Here is a 22770-nt window from a genome sequence, read left to right on the forward strand (position 1 = left end):
CTACACTGCTAAATTAGAGTCAATTTTCAGCCAAGCCTTAGTGCTTAAGGCTGTTTCTGTCTGGAGCCTGCTGGAAACAAATAGCCAAGGAGTGAGCCAACAGTTAAGCAGGAGGAGAATCATGGCTCCAGCGCTGGAACTAGCTTGTTGGTCCTCTCATTTAGCAGCATACAGACATACCCTCTGTTGTTGTGCATTTTAACTTGACAGTCTCTCGCCTGATAAAGCACCTGAACAAGCTGTCTGAACCTGCAACTTCCATTTCTGGCAAGGCGGGAACCAGTTCCTATGTCTCTCTTTACATGAGTTCTCTGAATTCTGCTTTTATATCAGATTGCAGCAAGAAAACACAGCAAAATTTACTCCGGCCTGTATGATTTTAAGTATCTATGAAAAAGTCCTCATCTTGTCATATGGTTTTCTCTTCTCCTTCACAGCCAAAGAAATCGTTAGCATTTCCAAGTCAATTCGGGAATATTCTTTCGTGTCACTCAGGTGTACAAGGTTGACAACAGATATCTTTAATCTCAACTAAATTTTTATATTTATAATACTGACGTGAAGTAGTCATCTAGCTCTCTTTAGTGAAAAGAAACAGGCATTTCTAGGTCTTAATTAATTTCCTCCTACACTAGAAATCTCAAGTAGGCTAGATGAATTGTGCCCCTGAGGTTTCCTTTCACTGAGTATAAACAGTGTCTAAAATAGATGTGTAAAGTTTGGTGGGCACTCGCCTTAAATCTGTTTTCTTTGCATTACTCAACTCTAGACTGGTAACAAAGTTCTGCTTAAGGGATGCTGTGTGTCTTTCATAATTATACACCAGTGAAAGGCCAGATCTCTGGTTTAGCAGCTTTTCCGATTGCTTTTTCGGGCTTGTCTGCACCTGTTACTGGCAGCACACGCACAGTGTGATATCCAGCACCTGCTCCCACAAGCCCAACCAGTTAGGATGTCCAGAAGGAGCAATTCGGTCTCTCCCTGTTGTCCAAAAAGGCGGACTTTGGCCTCTTCAAGGACCTGATGGGCAAAGTGCCGTGGGAGGCGGCCCTGGAGGGATGAGGGGCCCAGGAAAGTTGGTCCACATTCAAGGAGCACCTCCTCCAAGCTCAGCAGAGGTGCATCCCGATGAAGAACAAGTCGGGCAAAAAGACCAGGAAGCCCGCGTGGATGAGCAAGGAGCTCCTGGACCAACTGAAAATGAAGAGGTTAGCCTACAGAGGGTGGAAGCGGAGACAGATAGCCTGGCAGGAATACAGAGAAGCTGTACGAGTGACCAGGGATCAGGTGAGGAAGGCTAAAGCCCTGAAGGAATTGAATTTGGCAAGGGATATAAAAAGCAATAAGAAAAGCTTCTATAGGTATGTAGGGGACAAAAGGAAGTCCAAGGAGAATGTAGGCCCCCTCCGGAAGGATACTGGTGCTCTGGTTACCCGGGACATAGAGAAGGCTGAGGTACTCAATGAATTTTTTGCCTCAGTCTTCACTGATAAAGCCTCTTGTCTTACCGCCCAAGCTGTGGAAAGAACTAGCAGGGACTGTGAGGATGAACCACCGCCCACTGAACTTGAAGAGCAGGTTCGAGAACATCTGAGGAACTTGAAGGTGCACAAGACCATGGGACCTGATGAGATCCATCCGCGGGTCCTGAAGGAACTGGCGGATGAAGTTGCCAAGCCACAGGCCATTGTATTTGAGAAGTCGTGGTGGTCTGGCGAGGTCCCCGATGACTGGAAGAGAGGGAACATAACCCCCATATTTAAAAAGGGGAACAAGGAGGACCCGGGCAACTACAGGCCGGTCAGTCTCACCTCTGTGCCTGGCAAGGTCATGGAGCAGATTATCCTGGGAACCATGCTAAGGCACATGGAGAGCAAGGAGGTGCCTGACCAACTTGGTGGCCTTTTATGATGGGGTGACAGCATCGGTGGACAAGGGTCGACCAATGGATATCATCTACCTGGACTTGTGCAAAGCTTTTGACACTGTCCCGCACGACATTCTTCTCTCTAAACTAGAGAGGCATGGGTTTGATGGATGGACCACTCGGTGGATAAGGAATTGACTCAATGGCCGCACTCAGAGAGTAGTGGTCAACGGCTCGATGTCCAAGTGGAGACCGGTCACGAGTGGCGTCCCTCAGGGGTCCGTGTTGGGCCCGGCCCTCTTCAACATCTTTGTCGGTGACATGGACAGTGGCATGGAGTGCACCCTCAGCAAGTTCGCCGATGACACCAAGCTGTGTGGTGCCGTCGACACGCTGGAAGGGAGGGATGCCATCCAGAGGGACCTCAACAGGCTGGAGAGGTGGGCCCGTGTCAACCTCATGAAGTTCAACCAGGCCAAATGCAAGGTCCTACATCTGGGTCGTGGCAATCCCAGGCACAAATACAGACTGGGTGGTGAATGGATCGAGAGCAGCCCTGAGGAGAAGGACTTGGGAGTACTGGTGGACGAGAAGCTCAATATGAGCCGGCAATGTGCTCTTGCGGCCCAGAAGGCCAACCGCGTCCTGGGCTGCATCAAGAGGAGCGTGGCCAGCAGGTCGAGAGAGGTGATTCTCCCCCTCTACTCTGCCCTCGTGAGACCTCACCTGGAGTACTGCGTCCAGTTCTGGAGCCCCCAACATAAGAAGGACATGGACCAGTTGGAGAGGGTCCAGAGGAGGGCCACGAAGATGATAAGAGGGCTGGAGCACCTTTCCTATGAGGACAGGCTGAAAGAGTTGGGGCTGTTCAGCCTGGAGAAGAGGAGGCTCCGGGGTGACCTTATAGCGGTCTTCCAGTACCTCAAGGGGGCCTACAGGAAAGATGGGGAGAGGCTGTTCAGGAGGGCCTGTTGTGATAGGACAAGGGGTAATGGTTTTAAAATAGAGGGAGGTAGATTCAGGTTGGATATTAGGAAAAAATTTTTTACCATGAGAGTTGTAGAACACTGGAACAGGTTGCCCAGAGAGGTGGTGGATGCTCCATCCCTGGAGACGTTCAAGGCCAGGTTGGATGAGGCCCTGAGCAACCTGATCTAGTTGGAGATATCCCTGTTCCTTGCAGGGGGGTTGGACTAGATGACCTTTGAAGGTCCCTTCCAGCCCTAACCATTCTATGATTCTATGATTCTATATATTGCTGTTTGCTTCCCGCTATGATTCAGGACATTCTCTTCGCTTTGGAGACAGAGTGCCCGACACCTGTGACAGTAACAGGCCCAGGGGACTCTGGCAGAAGTGGGCAAGAAGAGCACAAGATGAGGTCCATGGGAGGACACAATCAACCACATCCCCTCTTTAAGGCACAGAGTCTGGAATCGAAATGTGTCTCATTCGGAAATATCCTTCATTTCCAGTAGAAGAAAAAATAAACTGTTGATCAGGACAAAATATGTAAGTACTATATGAAGAACAGGTCCTCATGAAACCTTTAGATAACTTTGAGGGCTTTTGATGCCCTGTTGTTCAGAAACAGCATCACCAACATACACTTCTGATGTAAAAAGGTTTCTCAATCTCCTGACCTTACATATGCTTATGATCCAGAGTGTGATGAACTTACAGCCCCTGTAGAATAGATTACCATAATTCAATTAAATCCTAATGTTTAAAGCAACTACTTGCAAAGGCAAGGTAACTGTTACCTTTCATTTACAGCTGCATCTGTCATACTGCAGGACTCTCCCAAACTTTTGACAAGAAAGAGAAGTAATAGATGGTAATTATCTAGGTTCCAGCATTCAAGAGATATTTCCTGGTGAAGCTCTAATCACTTCCAGAGTTCACTTATCTTTCTAAGAGAAAGCAGTAGTCATCTTCAGAGGACATTTGCTTTCAGGAGAATGAGAAATAAGGAAGAGGTAAAAAGAGGTTTTTATGTACCATTTTGTGAAAAACCTGAAATAAAACCCAGCACACAGAACACCAAAATAAGGACCTGACAAACTCAGATTTGTTTGTTTCTTTATGTGAAGAATTTTACTCTGACTTTCCAGGAAGTTTCTCTCATCTAGAGCAGTTTGAGGACGACGTAAGTAGCTGAAGTAGTCTCTTAATGAAATCAGTTCTACAGATTATGATAGATTTCCAAAATCCTTGAGAAAAACCTTCTGTTGGGTTTTCCATTTTCACATACTCTGTCACTTTAAGATTTTTATAGATATGTTTTTTTCTCATAACAATAATCTGATACTCTTTTTATACTTTTGCAATTATTTGATTTGATAGACCTGTTTATACTCAAACAAGTAAGCATTGCCTAATTCTTTCTTGCTATATTTCTACACATCTACAACAGCATCCACCCACTCCATAAGATAAAGATGTCATCATATGAATTTCAGTGTAAAGAACTGTATTACAATAGTGGCATCAAAACACTGACAATTTATACAAACGTAATATTTTGAAACCACTGCACCTATTCTTTCTAATAAATTCTATGTCATTAGCGCTGTTTGTTATGTTTAGTTTTATTTTCAAGAAGAGATTGTTTCGCCTAAAAATTACGTCTGTAGACTTTTATTACAAATGAAACCCATTTTAATTATACTTAATTGGTTATTGTTTTTCAGCTTTCTTCAAGAAAGAAGGCTGCTTCTTCTACTTTTGCTATCATATGCATAGGAAAATAACTGCCACTGATTTTTGCTCGACACACAAATTTTATTCTTTTGGCTGTATGGTTTCACCAGTTGCCTAACTACCCAAACCTCGCTGGAATACAGGATTGCCAAATTCTTGTTGTACAAGTAACCCTAGGACATATTTGGCCTGTAAAAATTTCCAATTTGCTGCATAATTAAGACAGTCCATTTTACATTTCAGAAACATCAAGGCCATTTCGGTAATTTAATGAGCACAGGATTTAAATAGCCTTTCATGATTTCTGTTTTATCAGCAAGACCAAAGAGCAATTTTTTTTAGCTCTTTGCCATCTCCAGATTTAGGTTGTTTCTTCATTAATTGTCAAAGCTTCCTTTTTGTTTTCAAGAAATCTGCTGATGTCTTTTTGATATTGTTTTCTAAGAGCATTAAAAATTTCCTTTCTCGCTGAATATAAACATATAGCAAACAGTCTCCTGTCTTCTCTGATTTCCAATATGGTGATTTTATGGTTTCAAATTGTCCTGAATAGAAAGTTTTTTAGTCTACGATTTTTCATCTAAATGTGCAAGTGTGTTTTATGGGCTTTTTATATAAGATGCCTCGCATCTATTTTTAATCACAGTGCATAACTAAGCCTACTTCCTTCTTTTCACCCCTCTTTCCTCTAGGAAACAAGGATGATTATGTTAAGCTCTTTGAATGAAAATTTATCCTAATCTAAAACTTTGTTGCCATAATACAACTGTTCTGGTGTGAAGAATGAAGAGCGAAAGGTTTTGAAAGAAATTTATACTTTATCAGGAATAGGTCTTACAGTACATGTGCAAGTGATCTGTGGATCCTACCACAAATGCCTACACAGCACTCGACCACCACTCGTACATCCTGTAGGGAAGATACCACCCTCAACACAGTTAGCAGAGCTCCAAGAAGCCAAATTCAGCTCTTGGACAACACCTGTAAAGACCTGCAGCACAGTTGTTATCAACTGGTACCCTGCTCAAAGGGTGCTGGTTTTGCTCATTCTTTTCTTCTTAGATGTCTCCTATATCCTTCTCCAGGTCTTAATCTTCTTCTTTGTTTGCGTACCATACTCTTGCCTCTCTTTCTTCCACCCTCACTGTTACCCTTGGTTTTCTTCTTTTCATTCTCTTGGAGAAAATACCTATTTAGCAAGTAACCATTATCACTCCTTTCTCATTGATTCCCAAATCTCTAATTTTTTTCTTACCCTACCTCATATCTCAAATTTTGTTCAGAACAAGATCATGCTTTCTGTGTCTATTGTGTATTATCATCCCCTAGCACTAATCACAACTTTTCATGTCTCCACCTCAGACTCCACTACTTCCTCTGATTTTCATTATTTTCATTTTTTTCTTTCTTTCTTCCCTCATACTACCTCCAAATTTGTTCTTTTCCTTTTCTCTCACATACAGATGCACACGCTATATACTGAATTCAACATGCTTTATTTAATCCCACTTCATCCAAAGGATTATTCATGATTACCTTTCCATCTTGTCATTTTTTCCAACTAAACTTTTAACATAATCTTCTCCCACAGCTCCTATTAAGTCACTCATACGCTCCATGTATCTTGATTCCTTTCATTAATATGCCTCACGTGCTTAACCATAGTTTAAAAATCTCATCCAAATAAGGAATTATCTTCTGATTTCCTCTGCTAACTGCTCTCACTCCTCACAATCCTTTCCTCTGTTTTGCAACAATCTGGATTTTTTTTTTTTTAGTTGTTTTATCTCCATAGATCTGACACTTTCTACAGGCTGAAAAACATGTATCTTCCTAACCTCCTCCTAGATATTCTTGTTATTTTATTTAGTTTACATGGTATGTGATAACACTTTGTCCTTTATAAGATGTGCCATCAAATTTTCCTTCATCTTCTATTTGTTTTGTCTATATTTTGAGGTTGGCCATACACATCACTACAGAAGAAAAGTGCCTATATGCTAGTGAGTGTAAGCACTTGAAATACCTAATGCAGACCCATTGCAGAATTCCTGGTTTTATAAGCATAATTTATGGAGCAGATCAAAGCAGAGATCATGATTTCAAATGGGATTCACAGTAAAAGGAAACAAAATGACATCCGTGCATGAGTTCTGTTTATGCTACCACTTCCAAGTTGTGCAAAATTAATATCAAAAAAAGAAGAATGCAAACTTCAGCTTTTATACTTACAATCTTCTTACACTAAGAAAAATTCATATGCCATCATATTAGAGATCTAACAGGTAGAAATTTAAGTTAAGCAGTCATCTAGACTTTTTTTACAGGCACTGGAGAGAGAAATCAAGAGAGGGTGATTTACGTCGTGTGCCTTAGTCTTCGGATGGAATTGCCATTTGAGGAACCAGTGTCTGACTCTACAGAAATGCTATAGACTTTTAGGATTTGCATCCTGAAAAAATAATTTCATAAAATTCCTTATATTTCTATATCTTAAATTTATAATATACCACAGTACAAGAATTTGAAAGAGTGCATTCCAGAGAGCTGGATACAGTAACTTCATTCCACAGAATTACATTTTTTCTTGTGCAATTCACATCATTTACTACACAGCTTCAGAAGTTCACAGTCACTCTATCTTTCATTTTCTTTGTGCTTCTGCCATTGCTGACACTTTAACATATGAGTTATCATAAACTTCAGTTTGTCAGGTTCCTATATCTCTGGTCCATTTCAGTTTTAGAAGAAAATTCATCAAACTTTTGAACAGTCTGAACAATTCATACATTTCTAGAAATGATTTTCCTGTGCAATATCTCATTCTATGCATAAGATACAGAAAAATGGAAAATTGGTGTTGCGTGGTTGATCATCAACAAAGATTATGAAGCACTTGTAACCTGGGACTTACAAAGTTATTTTAATAATGTTTAATACTGTAATTTGCATAATTTTATTTAAAAGGTTGGTAACTGTAGTTAGAGTGTTTAAAAGGCAGAAATTAATACATAAACTGTAGGTTAAGTTTGATTCATTTAAACACTCAAGATAAAATTTTCTCTCAATTTTAGGGAGAAATCAACATACTAACTGGCAAAATTTTAAGCAATGAAAGAACAGCAATAATTTACTGCATTCTTTGATATCTGTGACATTTATGTAGCAATTGTATAATGAAATATATATAATATACATTATGGGCATGCCCCTTTCCTCAATAAATCAATATACAACCAATATAATCTAATCTCTTGCAGTTTGTTAAATGACAATGTACTCAGACTCATATTTCTGTGCCTGAAATTGTCTCCCAGTACCTTTGTTTATCTTTGAGAGTTAATAGTCCCTTCCCTACTCTCTCTTCCCATGGTCTATGAACAAACCACAACCAATGAATTCTCTTGGGTTCTTTCCTTCTCGTGTGCCAACTCTAGCACAAGTGCTGAAGGCTAAACTGTACTCTCAGTAACACTAGTGCAATCCCACTGGTGTCACTGGGCTTGTACTAGTGTAACTGATGTTACAGTTATTCACCTGAGGATAGGCTCACATCTGCAGGAGGAAGTAGACCTGAAAAGGTAAAGAAAATACTGGCACAAATAATAAAAATAAATCATATGGAATATTCACCTAAATAAAGTATATGTACATTTATAAAGAAACATTCATGTATTCATAGAATCATAGAATTATAGAATGGTTAGGGTTGGAAGGGACCTCAAAGATCATCTAGTTCCAACCCCCCTGCCATGGGCAGGGAAACCCATGAATCACTCACTTTACAAGTATTTTTATAGCAGCAGCAAAGCTCACTATTTCTCTTAAAATCTTGGAAGGCTCTTTAGTGTACGTATGGGCAGGGAGCCACAGTGCTCTGCGCTCCACAACTAAAAGCATAGTAGAACAGCTCCCTCATGCCCAATTAATTTTGCTGCAGAAAAAAATAAAGACAATCTGAATGGCTGAGACAAAATCAAAGTCTTTTTCTGCTCCTCCTCACAAGCTCAGGCAAAGAAAATCGATGTAACTGTTGTTCACACAGATCAACAGTGCACACTCTGAGAAGCAGCTAATACAGCACGACTGATCACCACCAGTCACAATCTAAGCCTAGCCAAAATCCAGCAAATTGTTCCAAATGCTTCTCAACTTTCTTGGTAGGAAAAACTGTTTTACATCAGTTCAAGAGAAATTTGAATTTTTCATAAAAATTTCTTCAACTTAAATCTAAAGAGAGAGGGAAAAAATCATTTTCATCCACCTTCAGTTTCATTTCTGTTACAAAGATGAGATCTTGAAAGTTGAACCTGAATGTTACATTTGAAATAATACCTATGCATCGCCTCAGTATTCTAAAAGAAAGAAATTATGCTGTTAAGATTATTTACTAACTACTGTATAAAACAGCAGAGATACTTTACTGAAGCACTAAGGAAAAAGCGAAAAGGAAGCTTGAGAAAAACGCTGACACGTAATGCTCTCTTAAAGAAGCACAAAAAGCCTGCACTGCATAATAAGCTCCCTCAAATTAAGAAAGCAGTGTTGGAAAAAACACTATGGCAGAACATTTTTAATACTCTAAAAGTGCACAACTGCAACACAGAAATACTTTGAAAACGTTTGTTATGCAATACCACTTTTAAATGCCAAGCATTGCGTCATCCCTTTTCAGAAGTAGAGCATAATTTATCAATTATATGAAGTATCTTTAGCATGTTCTCCACAGGTTTCCTGACATAATGAAAGCTCTGATTTCCACATCTAATCTGTAAACTATATGGCAGCAGAGAGCTGGAAAATATTCTGATTGTTATCTCACCATTATGCAATAAAGTTAGTGGTCAGTGATCATGATGCGTAGATCTGTGTAAAATATATATCCTGGACATCAAACGCTCTGATATCCACAAGGCCACTAAACAAGCATTCCTGGGCCTTACTATACATGCTTTAGCATGTCTGCTCCACAGATGTGTTATTTTTCAGGATTACGTGTTTTTCTGCCTAATGCCATTCTTAGAATATATTGTGTCAGGGTATATGATAAAAGCTCATCTTCGCCCCCGGAAAAGAACACAGAGAGTGAGTGACAGGTGAAGGAGCCCAAGTAACACCATGCCTGGCTGCTCCCAGGCTCATCACAGGAGCCATCAGTCTGTCAAAGGTGTGCACACACACACGCACGCAGAGACACAGGGTAGGTGAAGGAACCCATCGGACGTGCTCTCCCAGGGAAGCCTCAGCCCCATGGGCTAATGGGGACACCCAGCACCATGGGTCAACTGGAGAGCACCTTATAGACCAAGGAGGGTACCACTGCCTATGGGGCTGGGACACATTGTGGGATGCAGGGAATGAGCATCTTGTCATTGTAACAAGACCTATGAGATTTTTTTGGGGAGGAATCAGAAGTGCGGAAAAAGGACGGATAAAGGTGGTTTGGAAAGGAACAAGCATGGGAAAACTGAGGGATAAGGGGTTAAAAGGAGCCAGTCAGATGTAAACAAGTCTGGTCAGTGTGCTTCCTTGCCCATACCCTGCACCTGCTCAGCATCATCCGTCATGTCTTCTATTAAATAAACTCCATTTCTACCTATTTTCTTGGGTGAGAGGTACTCTATTCTCTGTGTGTATGTGTACAGGGATCTATGGTACCAGCAGCTGGAGTGTGTGAGGGTGTATATAGCAGTGGATGACTGCCAGCAAACATCAAGTTGGGCTAGCTGGTGAGTAGGTGAAGCAATCAGAAGCCATGGGTATGTCTGTAACTGGGAGTGAAACAACTAGGGGAGTTGGCTGCTGGAGGGACAACAGGTCCATGACAACTGCTCAAGAGACTTTAGGATCCAGAGGTTGACTGAGATGCTTGTTTGTGTGTGTGTGTGTTACTGCAGAGTGGGAAGAGAAAGGATCCAGGGCCAGCTATGGGAAGGGCTGTGTGTCTAAGCTCAGTTACTGGAAGTATCTACAGCGTGTGTGTGTGTGTGCGCGCACACACACGTGTGATGGTGCATGCAAAGGGGTTTGTACCAGCAGCTGGAGAGGGGTTGCAGCCTCAAGGGCTTACACACAGGTGCTAGCATCTGGGACAGCAAGGATCTGGGACTGGTTACACTGAGTTGACCTAGTGTCTGAATCCAGCTACTGACAGGTTTCACACTGTACCTATGTATATATACATATATATGTAGGGGAGACAGACATGACAAGGCCAGTGGTGGTGCTTTTCTTTGTTTGAGTGCTGATTGCACACGTATTGTTCTGTTCAGCCATGTGTATACGAGTCCTGTTTGTGTTTGTGCTTACTGAGATTGTAGGCTCAGCCTTGCTACTGGTTGGACATTGCAGCGCGGAGTTGCAGCAGCCTTGTCTCTATCAGGCTACCAAATTCAGCAACCCCCTAACACCTTGTAATAATTCATGCACACGTATTGCAAATACAGTAATTTTTTGCCATGACTACAACACAATGCAAGGCTAAACAGAAAAAAATTGCTTAACATTGCAGGCTCGAGTTCATTGCTATGTATCTCCTATTTTCACCAAAGCAGAAAGATTAAAAATGTGACAGGGAAAGCTCTTCTCATAAGCTTTTTGAGTCATTCCTCACTAAGAATTGGCAGTGAAAGAACAATGGCTAGAAAGAGAGTTGGAAATAAGAAACTGTGCTCAAAGTGTATGATGGCTAACTAGATACTATGTTGAAGTTTTAACTTCAGTAAAGCAGATGAATGTCTACAAAATATAAATTAACTAAATACTAGATACAACTAAATACAAAAAAGATGTGGAGTTCAAGAATTGAGTAAAAAGTCACGTATCATTTATTTTCCTCCAATAGGTCTGCATATAGAGGTAAGGTTCATCGAGACATGTAATTGAAACAGGGGTGCCCAGTCCTGAGTAAAGACCAACCTGCCTTATTGATGAGAGACCAGTATTCTTAAGTCATGAGAATGGCTCCTGGAAATAGCTTCCTTTTCTTGAAAGAAAGATGGACACCTTTCAACAATGTCAAGATATATGAAAAAGTGTTCCATAAACTAGAATATATGTATGTCCTTCTGCATGAAAATCAAATGTCTGGAGAATGAAAGAGGAGCTCTTCTCTGACTTATTTTACAAACAATCTTCGAAGTATAACACAATGCCTCTAAAAAGAAATAAAGCAATATTGAAAGCACTAGCTGCAAATTATGTTTGTCCTCCTCTGCGGGAATAACAAGAGGTCATAGGGGCAGTTGGAGATTTTTACAATTTATAGAGTAAGAAAGAGCACTATTAAGATAACACCAATCTGCTTCTACTAAGGAGAAAGATGATGGTGAAATGGGAGTGAGTCATTAATCAACCTTGTACGTTGCACATTATTTGAAAAATTACTATAGCTCAATAGTTTCAAGATAAACCCAGTGTGCTACGCCCACCTTTCCCTCACCTTTGCAAAGTCTGAGTCCTGAGCTTGGACATTATACAAAATTAATTTTGTTATGACCACACTACTGCCCAATTAAGCCGTGTAAAGAATGAAATAATCACACTTGTCAAAATCCAATACAATGACGTTTTCTGCCTCGCTAACATACACCAGCACGTACTCAGCACAAATAATTTATGACTAAAAAGAATCCAAAGTTTTAAACTATTGCCTTCTTTATGCAGAACAATTTACAGGCACAAATCACTTGACTGTTGATTGAGTATGTCGATGTAAGATGCATAAAAAAAAAAAAGTACTTCAGTTGTCATTCCTTTTTATTAATAATCTCCACAAAGTGGGAATTTATCTCATGTAGGCATCTTTACTTTCTTATATCCTTAAACTTAGTCAATCTTCTACAGAAGATTATGAGAGCTAGAATTTTTAAGATCAGGAAAATAGATATTATTTGCGGTATATTTGGGTTTGCTACTATATGCAGAAAGCTCGGTCATCTAAACACTGATTAAAAATATAATTTACCATTAAGGCTGATTCACCAGAGCACTGCATTAAAAGTGGCATGGGTTTTTATTATGCAAAATGTGGATTAGAAATGAGTCACATCCCAAAACAAACACTCACAACTTGAAACAGCAGGGACTTCGCTTCAGATTTCCTGAAATTGTGCTGAAGGAGTGTTAGTTTTGCAACATGGATCAGTTAATCCCTGGCTAACAAGGGGGGAAAATGAGAGAGAATTTAAACGGTTAATTTTGCATTTTTATTGCAGCAAAATGATGTTCATTCAGATTTATTTATATTGCTGCAGGAAAAGAGTAAGAACACACTGCAGCTATTCTAAAATTCAAAAAAAGTTAACATAAATAATGTGAAAAATCCCTCCTCTAAAAACCGCAGTGGATATTACTAAGAGCAATACATAAAAGATTATAAGGGAAGGAAATATTTTCTGTCCAATGTTGTTACTAATGCTGTATTACGTACTGCCAGGAAAACAACCACCTTGCCTTGGCTGAACTTTAAGAGGTAGTTTGCAAAGCAAAACATCAACCAAAACATCAACCAATTCTGGACATTAGATATAAATATCCTTCAAATTACAAAGAAAGGTTCGCATAAAAAAAATTTCAGATATATCTCATCTTAAAGGACTGAAGTATGATAAAAATTAAGCCCTTCCTTTTCCAATAAGACATGAAACATATTTTTCTTCTGCACTTTTCATCAGAATTAGTTTTCTCTTGAATTCTGAGCAGTTATTTTCTCTTTACTCTTAGGTTATCCAAGGTCAAAGGCATACGTCTTTTTCTGACAACAGTATTCTAAATTTTTCCTACTGTCTGAAGTCCTTCAAAATGCAATCTTTTGAAACAGGAAAGATCTTTCTTCCTTTTATATAATTAAAACTATTAAGATAATGACATCTGTGCTAATTCTTCTTTCACTTTTGAAAACCGTTTTCAGGTAAGTTCTACACCTTTCTAACATAGTGAAATCTGCCTACAAGTGCCATTGTCTCAAATCACAAACAAATTAAGCCTATAGACAAGTAGTTATTCACTTGTACTCTTTATACTATGTTTCCCAACTCAGTTCAGAACTGCGGCTTCAAGACAAAATAATTCACAATAACGCTGTCACCGAGGAAAAATATTCCTGTGTACTTAAAGAGTTTTATCAATGCCTTAAATATATTTTCCAATTAAGCCTTTTATGCAAAAGAATAAAAACTAAAATGAACAGAAATATTTATGAAAGACAATGGGTTTGATGGCTTAAGGCCACAGTTTGTAATATAAAAGTGTATTTTCAAGAGGTTATGTTAACCACTGGATAACCCATATACCCTGCTGATTTTATCTTACTGCTACAAAATACAGGAATGTTAACTGTGGGTCTGCTTATCAATAGATATATATATATGATATATATAATCAAAAATGTCACAAAAGCAAAAGCTAATTCAAAACCAGGGAGGTTTTGAATCAAATTCAAAAAACATTTAATTTAGGTTAGTTCAGGCCATGCAATTCTAGGCTGACTCAAATCAAGGTTGAGAGAGGTGATTCTCCCCCTTTACTCTGCTCTTGTGAGATCCCACCTTGAATACTGCGTCCAGTTCTGATGTCCCCACCATAAGAGAGACATAGATCTGTTGGAGCGTGTTCAGAGGAGGGCCACAAAGATGATCCAGGGGCTGGAGCACCTCTGCTACGAGGACAGGTTGCGGGAGCTGGGATTGTTCAGCCTTGAAAAGAGAAGACTTTGGGGGGACCTAATAGCTGCCTTCCAATACCTGAAGGGAACTTACAGGAAGGCTGGGGAGGGACTTTTTACAAGAGTGTCCACTGACAGGACATGGGGAAATGGGTTTAAGTTGAAGGAGAACAGATTTAGATTAGATCTTAGGAAGAAATCCTTCAGTACGAGGGTGGTGAGACTTTGGAATAAATTGCCCAGAGAAGTTGTGGATGCCCCCTCCCTGACGGTGTTCAAGGCCAGGTTGGACGGAGCCTTGAGTAGCCTGATCAGGTTGAGAGGCGTCCCTGCCCATGACAGGGAGGTTGGATTAGATAATCTCTAAGGTCCCTTCCAGCCTATGCCATTCTGTGATCTATGATATGAAATCTCCAAGTGCTTTAAACAACTCTGACATACTCTGCTCTGCATTCTGCAGCACATCCCAACCTCATGACCAAATTACCTTGGATGAATTACAACTGAAATATAGCTGGGTGTAGAGGAGGGGTAAGTACACCCCGCACACACACTCTCAGAAGTATATAGGATTTTTCTTAGAGTGGTAAAAACAGCTGATATAGCAGTGGCTTACTGGCTTCCCCAAAGTAGAGGCTACAAGGATAAGAAGAGCAGCCCAACAGGAATTGACTTTACAAAAGCAAAACACGGTACCTCTTTCAAGGGGTTTATTTCAATGCCACCCAAAAGACTGACTGCCTATTAGTGGGTAGAGGGTATCCAAAAGACTGTTGTCAAGTTTGGGTTTTTTTTGTCAGAAAGTCTGCTTCATAAACTGCAGTGTGTGAACCAAAGACTAGTAAATGCAAGGAATTTGCTTCTCAAGTACATCCATGATGTGGACTAAAATGCTAAAGGACTTACGCTCTAAGTAGTCCAAATCCAAAAAGTGCAGAGCATTACAGATTTTCTATGCTGTGTCCACCTGAAGCAGAGGGTCAAAGACAATCGTATGATGTGCTCTCTTTATAGTTCCATAAGCTCCTCTCTCCCAGTCTGCTAATGTTCCCAGGCAACTGAAAACGGAAAGTATTATAATTTTGCAGAATAGAACTGTGAAGGAGTAATTAGATGTGTGACCAAGGGATGCTTTTAATTGATGGATTAATAGGACATCAATATTTCTACCTATAAACAGACATAATGAAGGTTTTCTTCTGATTTTTTTACGTAATATGATATGTAGCACTCATATATGCAAAGTAGTGCTTGTTCCTGAGGAAAATAAAATTTTAAAAAAAACAAACAAGCCAAATCTTGGAGTTATTTTACTTTACAGAGCTGTTTTTTCCCCTAGTTAAAAATGATGTCTTTGATGAGGCTTAAATATTCAAAGTTGCATCCAGAATTTAAAAGAGAAACCCAGTAAAAGCATTACATCTTACTTCAAAATCGCTTTGGTCCCTTTCATAATGATATTTCTTTCTAAAACATTTTATTTTAAAAGAAAAATTTGAAATATATTGATTTTCAGGAAGAAAAACAATGGATCACAGAATCACACAATCACAGAATGTTAGGGATTGGAAGGGGCCTCAAAGGATCATCTAGTCCAAACCCCCTGCCTGAGCAGGACCACCTAGATCAGATCACAGATAAATAAATAAATCAGATTCATAAGATCTATTCTGTACTTTTGCTTTGGGTTTTGGACAGTAACAACATATTTTCCTGCTATCCATCATACTTAATTTAAATCCATTGAAGTCGTCAGATGGCCAGATAAAGATTTTTCTATTTTTGCATGTTTAAGTGGAGTTGTTTTATGTTAGTTCATTAGTCTTGTGTGATGTAGCACCTTTTTCACTAATGATCTCAAAATATTTTATAAACATGACTTCAATCAATCTGGTCAATACTGCTATTATAAAAGAAATATCTCTTATTCCACTGCAGAAATGATGATGCGCAGAACACAGCAGCATTTGCCAGGGCAAACGTTGTGATACAATCCAAGGGCCAGAACAGAGAACCAAGCCAATGCAGCTTTTAAAAACTAGCACAGAGCTCTACCAGATTTAGCTTTTCCATTGTAATCCACATTAACTGACAGACTGAAAGATAAGTATAAACAACAAACAAACAAACAAAACGGGTGTTTAACAGTCTGGAAAAACAATCTGGAAAACATGAGAGTCATTTGTGATAATAAGATGTGCAATCTGACTTTCAAGACTATGATCAAACTAATTAAGAATGAGGCCACAAATTTATTCTGAAGAGAAGTCAATGGGAAAGTAGATATATATACTTATAGGTCAATATTTTTATCTATTTTAAAATATTCATTAATAAAAAAATCCCAACTTCAAGAGCTCCCTGGCATTGTGAAAACTCAGATCCGATCCTTTAGATACGAATTTATTTTTACTCCTCTATTATCATTGTCTTAAACATTTGCTCATCAGTCATAGTTATGTATGACATAAAATATTTATTATGTATGTAATGACACGTCACTTATGCTTTATTGTAGAAATATATAAGGCCAGCTCCCTCCTTCAATTTACTTACTTAGGTCTAGGCTGCATCTACATTCATATTATCCAATAAAAGCCTTTACAGTACTGACTGTCTCAGAAATTTGCAAACTTTCCCCATTCTTTTTACAGTCAGAATAGGAAGAATTTATTTTTCTTTGCAGCCTTTATATATCTCCTTCTAACGTGCTAAATCCAAGTTGAACTGGCTGACTGGGATGACAGAGAAGAAAGCTGAACTTTTCCCTAACCTCCCTCTTTTGGAATCATCATGGCCCTCGCACTTCCCTGCACAGGATCTGTCACAGAGCAACTGCCATGCTCCAGAGGGGGTCTGAGCTCCCAGTATCCCTACGCAGGGATGCATCAAAACAGCTGCACAGCCATCTGCATGGCCGCGCTCAGGTGTGTGCAAAAGCAATCCAAAGATTTGATTACAGCTCAGGAAAACATAACCTGAGTAGTCTGAAAATCACTTCTTTAGGAAACAACTTCAGTGTATCTGCACAGAACTCAGCATAGGCGGCACAATTAGCAGAGTGAACCAGTAATAAAATAAACCATAATAGCAATAATAACAACTGCAACAATAATAATAATCATGGAATCATAGAATGGTTTGGGTTGGAAGGGACTTTAAAGATGCAACCCCCCTGCCATGGGCAGGGAAACCCTCCGCTACACCAGGTTGCCCAAAGCCTCATCCAGCCTGGCCTTGAACACTTCCAGGGATGGGGCATCCACAACTTCTCTGGGCAACCTGTTCCAGTACCTCACCACCCTCATAATTTGGAAGAATAATGGGAGACTCAAGAAATATAAGGAATTTATTGGGACCAAAAGGAGAGTAAGGTACATATTCCTGAGATCTTATCACTGTGACAATACAGGACGAGGAAGAGAACAACCATGATATCTGAGTGAACTTAAAGTAACGTTTAGTTAAGATGAAAGGAGAATGAAATTCCATCATAAAATAAATAGGAAAGTTCCTATCAATTTCTGAAAGTGATGCAGCAGTCAGCCTTGTAGCTACTTTTAACCTAACTATATAACATTTTGGAAACTGAAAAAGAAATAAATAAGTCTTATTCTGTGCAACAGAGAAACTGAGATGATTCATATGTTATTAAATTAATGCTTCTCATTATACAAAAAGATCTAAAATTTACAGCCAAAGAATAGAGAACAAACAAACTCCCACAAATGTTTAATTGTGCTTAAAATGCCAGAGAATAATTCGTTTTGTACCGTCGAAGCTTCCTATTAAATTTATTCCCACGTCCAAAGCTTGGCAAGGCAAAGTTTTCAAGCCACTGAACCCAGAAACGAAGCTAATTAACTCTTTCTTCTGTTACTCACTGCAGGCCCAAATTATAAGGAATAACATGCAGTATGACAGAATAAGGCCTTTCCTTTTATCTCGTTTAAGAAACGCATACTGATGAAAATCAGTCCCTCACAGGATGATTTTTTCTTTCAAACTATTGAGTTGAAAGGTTTGAAGAATGGCAACAGTACCAAAAGGTTTAATTACATGAATTTAAATCATTAGAATGTTAATGAGACAAATCACGCGGTTTACCAGTTGTATACCAACTGTGAAAAGGAAATTTCTCTCTGGTGGACCAGTGGAAACGTTACATTTGAAAATGCTTTGTGAATGCTAATCATTGCTGTGAGACCTCCTCCCTCTGAAAACACTCAGGAATTTTTGGAGGAAGATAGCAGGGCTGTTACTGAATTGGAAATACATCGAAGGTACATTGTGTAAAACAAAATAACGGGACAGGTTTCTCGTCCTGCTGAGCCACCAGCTCAACGAAATCATGAGAAGCCTCCATCTGGTATGTAACAACACTAAAAATAGGCTGGCCTTATTTAGGGATCTATCAGGCTATCAGCTGTGGCTAGTAATGTCAGAGAAAAGTAAAACCATGTTGATTCACCAAAATTTGCAAATTTATTCTTATTCCAGCATTTAAAATTTAAAAATACTTTCTACATGGCATAAAATGGATTACTTAACTTTTTTATAGTAAATACAATGAAAATGATAGTTCTTTAAGAAAAAGCAGATTTTAATAAAAGAAAAAAAAAGTTTTATTTTTTTAAAGCAGCAGTTTTTTTGCAAAAACAGGAGTGGACAACATTCACTAGTTATCATGACAAACATGTTAAGAAAATCCAACAATGAGAAATCAAAGACTGATATGTAAAAAAATTTCGTGACATGTATCATTTGCATATATATCCACTTGCCTCTTAATTTTATAGAAGTTATTTTAGAAATGAGGCTCAGGTTTGTAGAATGCACATTCAAATGAAAGAATTGAAAGACAAGCATCTAAGACTAGAGCAAAACAGGCTATCGGAAAAAGAATGTGATCATAGGAAACACAGTCCAATTGGTAGGATCTAAAAATTTCTGCCTGTTCCTCCCATAGGAAGCTTCCTGGACTCCAAATATGCTTTAAGGCTTGACAACAAGAACTGAATAGCAAGGATCTAAGCTGAATCTAGCCCTGAAGATCAGCACTACCGGGTGTTTTAGACACGCTGCAGTTATGAGAGAGGATAGACTGCTCTACGTCTACTCACATCATGGATGCTTTCAGCTTTGGACAGAAAATACAAAAATTGAGCTTGACTTTTATGATCCATAAAATAATTTATCTCTATGGTGTTAGGTGTTTTTTTTTGTGGTAACTGAAAAAGAATGATACCATTCAGAAGCTTTAATAACCAGCTAGCAAACTCTAACAGTAAACAAACATTCACTAGAGATGTCCCTAGGTATTTACAGTCTTCCTCCAGGTAAGCCTGGAAGTCCTGACAGTGCTGAAAAGGCAGGTGCTTGCTCATGTTCAAGTTTCAAAATAATAATTAAATCTAACTCTCTGTTCTCTCTCTGAACTGACCTATCTGAAAAAAATATTTTAGGGCATATCTGCTAAATTACATGTGCTGTAAGATAAATGATATGATGATGGCTGCGTTATAATACACTTAGCTCATCCAATTTTGGAAGATTTTTCTCTGTTCTTCCAAATATTGGAGAGACAAAGCCCCACTAACACCCTGCAGTGTTATGGGCTCTCTTATAGATCCCCATGGTTTTATAAGCACTACCAGGTCTGGCTGGGATGGAGTTAATTTTCTTCGTAGTAGCCCATATGATGCTATGCTTAGATTTATAGCTGAAATAATGTTGATAAGACACGAGTGTGTTGACTATTGCTAAATAGAGCTTGCACAGCATCAAGGCTTTCTCTGCCCTTCCTCTTCCATCAGTGAGTAGGCTGGGGGTGCACAAGAACCCGGGAGGGGACACAGCTGGGACAGCTGACCCTCACTGACCAAAGGGATATTCCATACCATATGACATTGTGCTCAGCAATAAAAGCTCAGGGAAAGGAGGAGGAAGAGGGAGGACATTCATGGATACAGCATTTGTCTTCCCAAGTAACTGCTACATGTGATGAAGCCTTGCTTTCCAGGAAATGGCTAAACAACTCTTCTTGCCTTCCTTCTGTTTTCTCCCTGCCTCACAGGAGACAGGAGTGAGAACAGTGTTCGGCTCTTGGCCAGAGTCAACCCACCACATGCTGTCTGTAAACCTGCTTTGAAAGGTTCACGGGCCCAGGAGGGGATGCACTCCCAAGCAAACGTGCATCTGGCTCAATGCCTACAGCACCTTCCTAGCAGAGGAAACACCACAAAACGAAACTGAACCAAACTGAACAGAACTAGTCCTGGGAGCAGGAAGGAAAACACAAATCTTCCCGCCTTCACGGTCTTTGTTCATATGTTTGTCTGTCCTTCTAGTATCCTGATAAGAAAGAAATGCCTACTTGTAAAGCAAAGACCCCATGCCCTATGGGGCACTGTGCTGGCTTGGCTCAGCAGATATGCTTCACCTTGACATTTCTTGTTGGCTAGTCTAAATAAGTCCCTCTTTGGTAGCTCTGCTCTGTCCCATATCTAAGGGATATAACCCTTCCCATGCATCAGGTAAAAGCAAGGTGACTACTTCAGAATTGTCTATTTTTACAAGCACCTTCTGTTTATTTATCTAGTTCACATCATGTATTGGAGACTGAAACAGCCCACAGGCACTTTTCAGCCTGCTCTCCGTATTTGTCTTGAATGTGTTTGGTCATTTTTCCATTTTTTTGTGGGTTTTTTTTTTTGAGAGAAAGGAACACTACTGTGAAAGTGTATAAGTATTGATAGACTGTGTTATGGGAATAAATCATATTGATTGAACATCTTGTCACCAGTGTAATTGCATTTGTATTTAGGAATTCTAACACCGTAGCTGCAGAGTATCCTGGGCACAGGTCCAGCACTGGAAATGAGAACTGAGGCTCACAATGTCCCTTTTGGAAGACCTAGAGAACACTAAGTGTAAAGTGTCTCATTAAAACAGAAGAAAAGCCAGAGCTATTGAATGTGAGACCAGAGCAGGTGGTTCTGATGTTCAGAAGGAAAACTGAGACTTAGAAATTATAGGAAGCCTTTTAAGAAAGCTGAATGCAGATGAATGGAGAAATTTTATTTAACTTTTCCACCTTTCCTAATGGTTGAAATTCCCAACAAGGGATTTAATTCTCTTTTGCTCTACAGCAGCGTCATTCTTCTAAATTGCTCTTGGTTGTCAATTTTACATGTGTTCTGCAAAATAATTTCTAAGTTTTATGAGTTGTCAGCAACAAACAAGCTGGTCAGGACAACCCCTACTGAACTTCCTCATCAATAGTCTTCTAAAAGACAGAATCCAGCAATATGATTGGTGTAGGTGGATAAAATATTAGGCTTATGCATTGGTATCGTACGAAACAGATTAGATACCGGGTGGCTAGCTTCGTACTACTTGCTTTTCTTGCCTCCAATCATTTAAACCTGTTCCTCTCATTATTATATATTCACTTTGTCTTTCTCTGTGTCCTTTTGCTTTGACTATAGTTGCTTTTACAGTCTAAAATGACAATGATATCAAGTGCTTGTAGAAAAGCAGATTTTTTTAAACTGTAATAAAAATATGCATTTATTTTAGGGTAAAGTTTTTTCTAAAAGTCATAAAAATGAAGAGACATTAACAAGAAAACATGAAGTCGTCTAGCTTGTGCTGTTATTTATCATGAACAATTTATAATTACAGAAAGAATATAGTCAGAAAAATGAAGAGCAGTTTGCACCTTTTTAATATTACAGTGTGCATATCTTCTTAATAGGCTAGGAGAGAGCATGCTGCACTAAAAGAAAATATTCATACTTTATATTACTGGTAAGGAGGAAAGGCTTAATGCAAACACATTTTTTTTTTCAAAGAAAGGCTAGTTTTAGTAAGTTACGGTATAAGTGTTGAAGTCCATACTACAAATGATATAATGTATATAATGTGCTATAATTCACCTGAGTAGAATTATCATTCCTGGTTTCTTATTCCAGAAAAGAAATAATCATGTAACTGCAAAAGACATAATTAATTGTAAGGGTTTTTTTATAACTTCTCTGAATAGAATTACTGTGGGAAAATAAACAAATTCTATATATTATTAAAAAAATAAATACTTACATAAGGGATTGTGTCCAAGGTGTCTGTGTTCACAATTATAGGGGCAGGGCTTGCCTGAAAGGGAAAAAAAAGAGAAAAGAAATATAGAAATCTGAAATTCAGTAATATTGAAATGCCTATAATGATACATTACATTAAAAGTCTAAAAGTCTGTCTTCCCATTGAATTCACATTGTGCAACAGTACACAACTTTGGGTACTGTTAGCCAATGAGGGATGGAGGAAAGAGAATATCAGCCTCCAAATCACAACTTATTCTGCTCTTTCTTTTCAATTTCATTAGGCTTTGGATCATATCCTGAATATATAATAACTAGTGATTCGTTTTTGAGTAGAACTAGAGTCATAGAATCATTAAAGTTGGAAGAGACCTTTAAGACCAAGTCCAACCACAAATCTAACACTGCCAAGTCCACCACTAAACCATATCCCT

At 39.0% G+C, this 22770-nt stretch overlaps 1 protein-coding gene across 10 annotated transcripts in view; it reads right to left on the reverse strand.

The window, feature by feature from the left end:
* Positions 1–22770, reverse strand: part of DLG2 (discs large MAGUK scaffold protein 2) — a 1082159-nt gene that overhangs the window by 420972 nt on the left and 638417 nt on the right. For all 10 annotated transcript variants that reach the window (XM_086614508.1, XM_086614488.1, XM_086614523.1 and 7 more), the window contains one exon: positions 22338–22391. In XM_086614508.1, coding sequence (XP_086470634.1) covers positions 22338–22391 — 54 coding nt within the window. The remainder of the gene's footprint in view (positions 1–22337; positions 22392–22770) is intronic.

The sequence above is a fragment of the Tauraco erythrolophus genome, chromosome 1 (assembly GCF_009769465.1).
Source record: "Tauraco erythrolophus isolate bTauEry1 chromosome 1, bTauEry1.pri, whole genome shotgun sequence".
NCBI lineage: Eukaryota > Metazoa > Chordata > Aves > Musophagiformes > Musophagidae > Tauraco > Tauraco erythrolophus.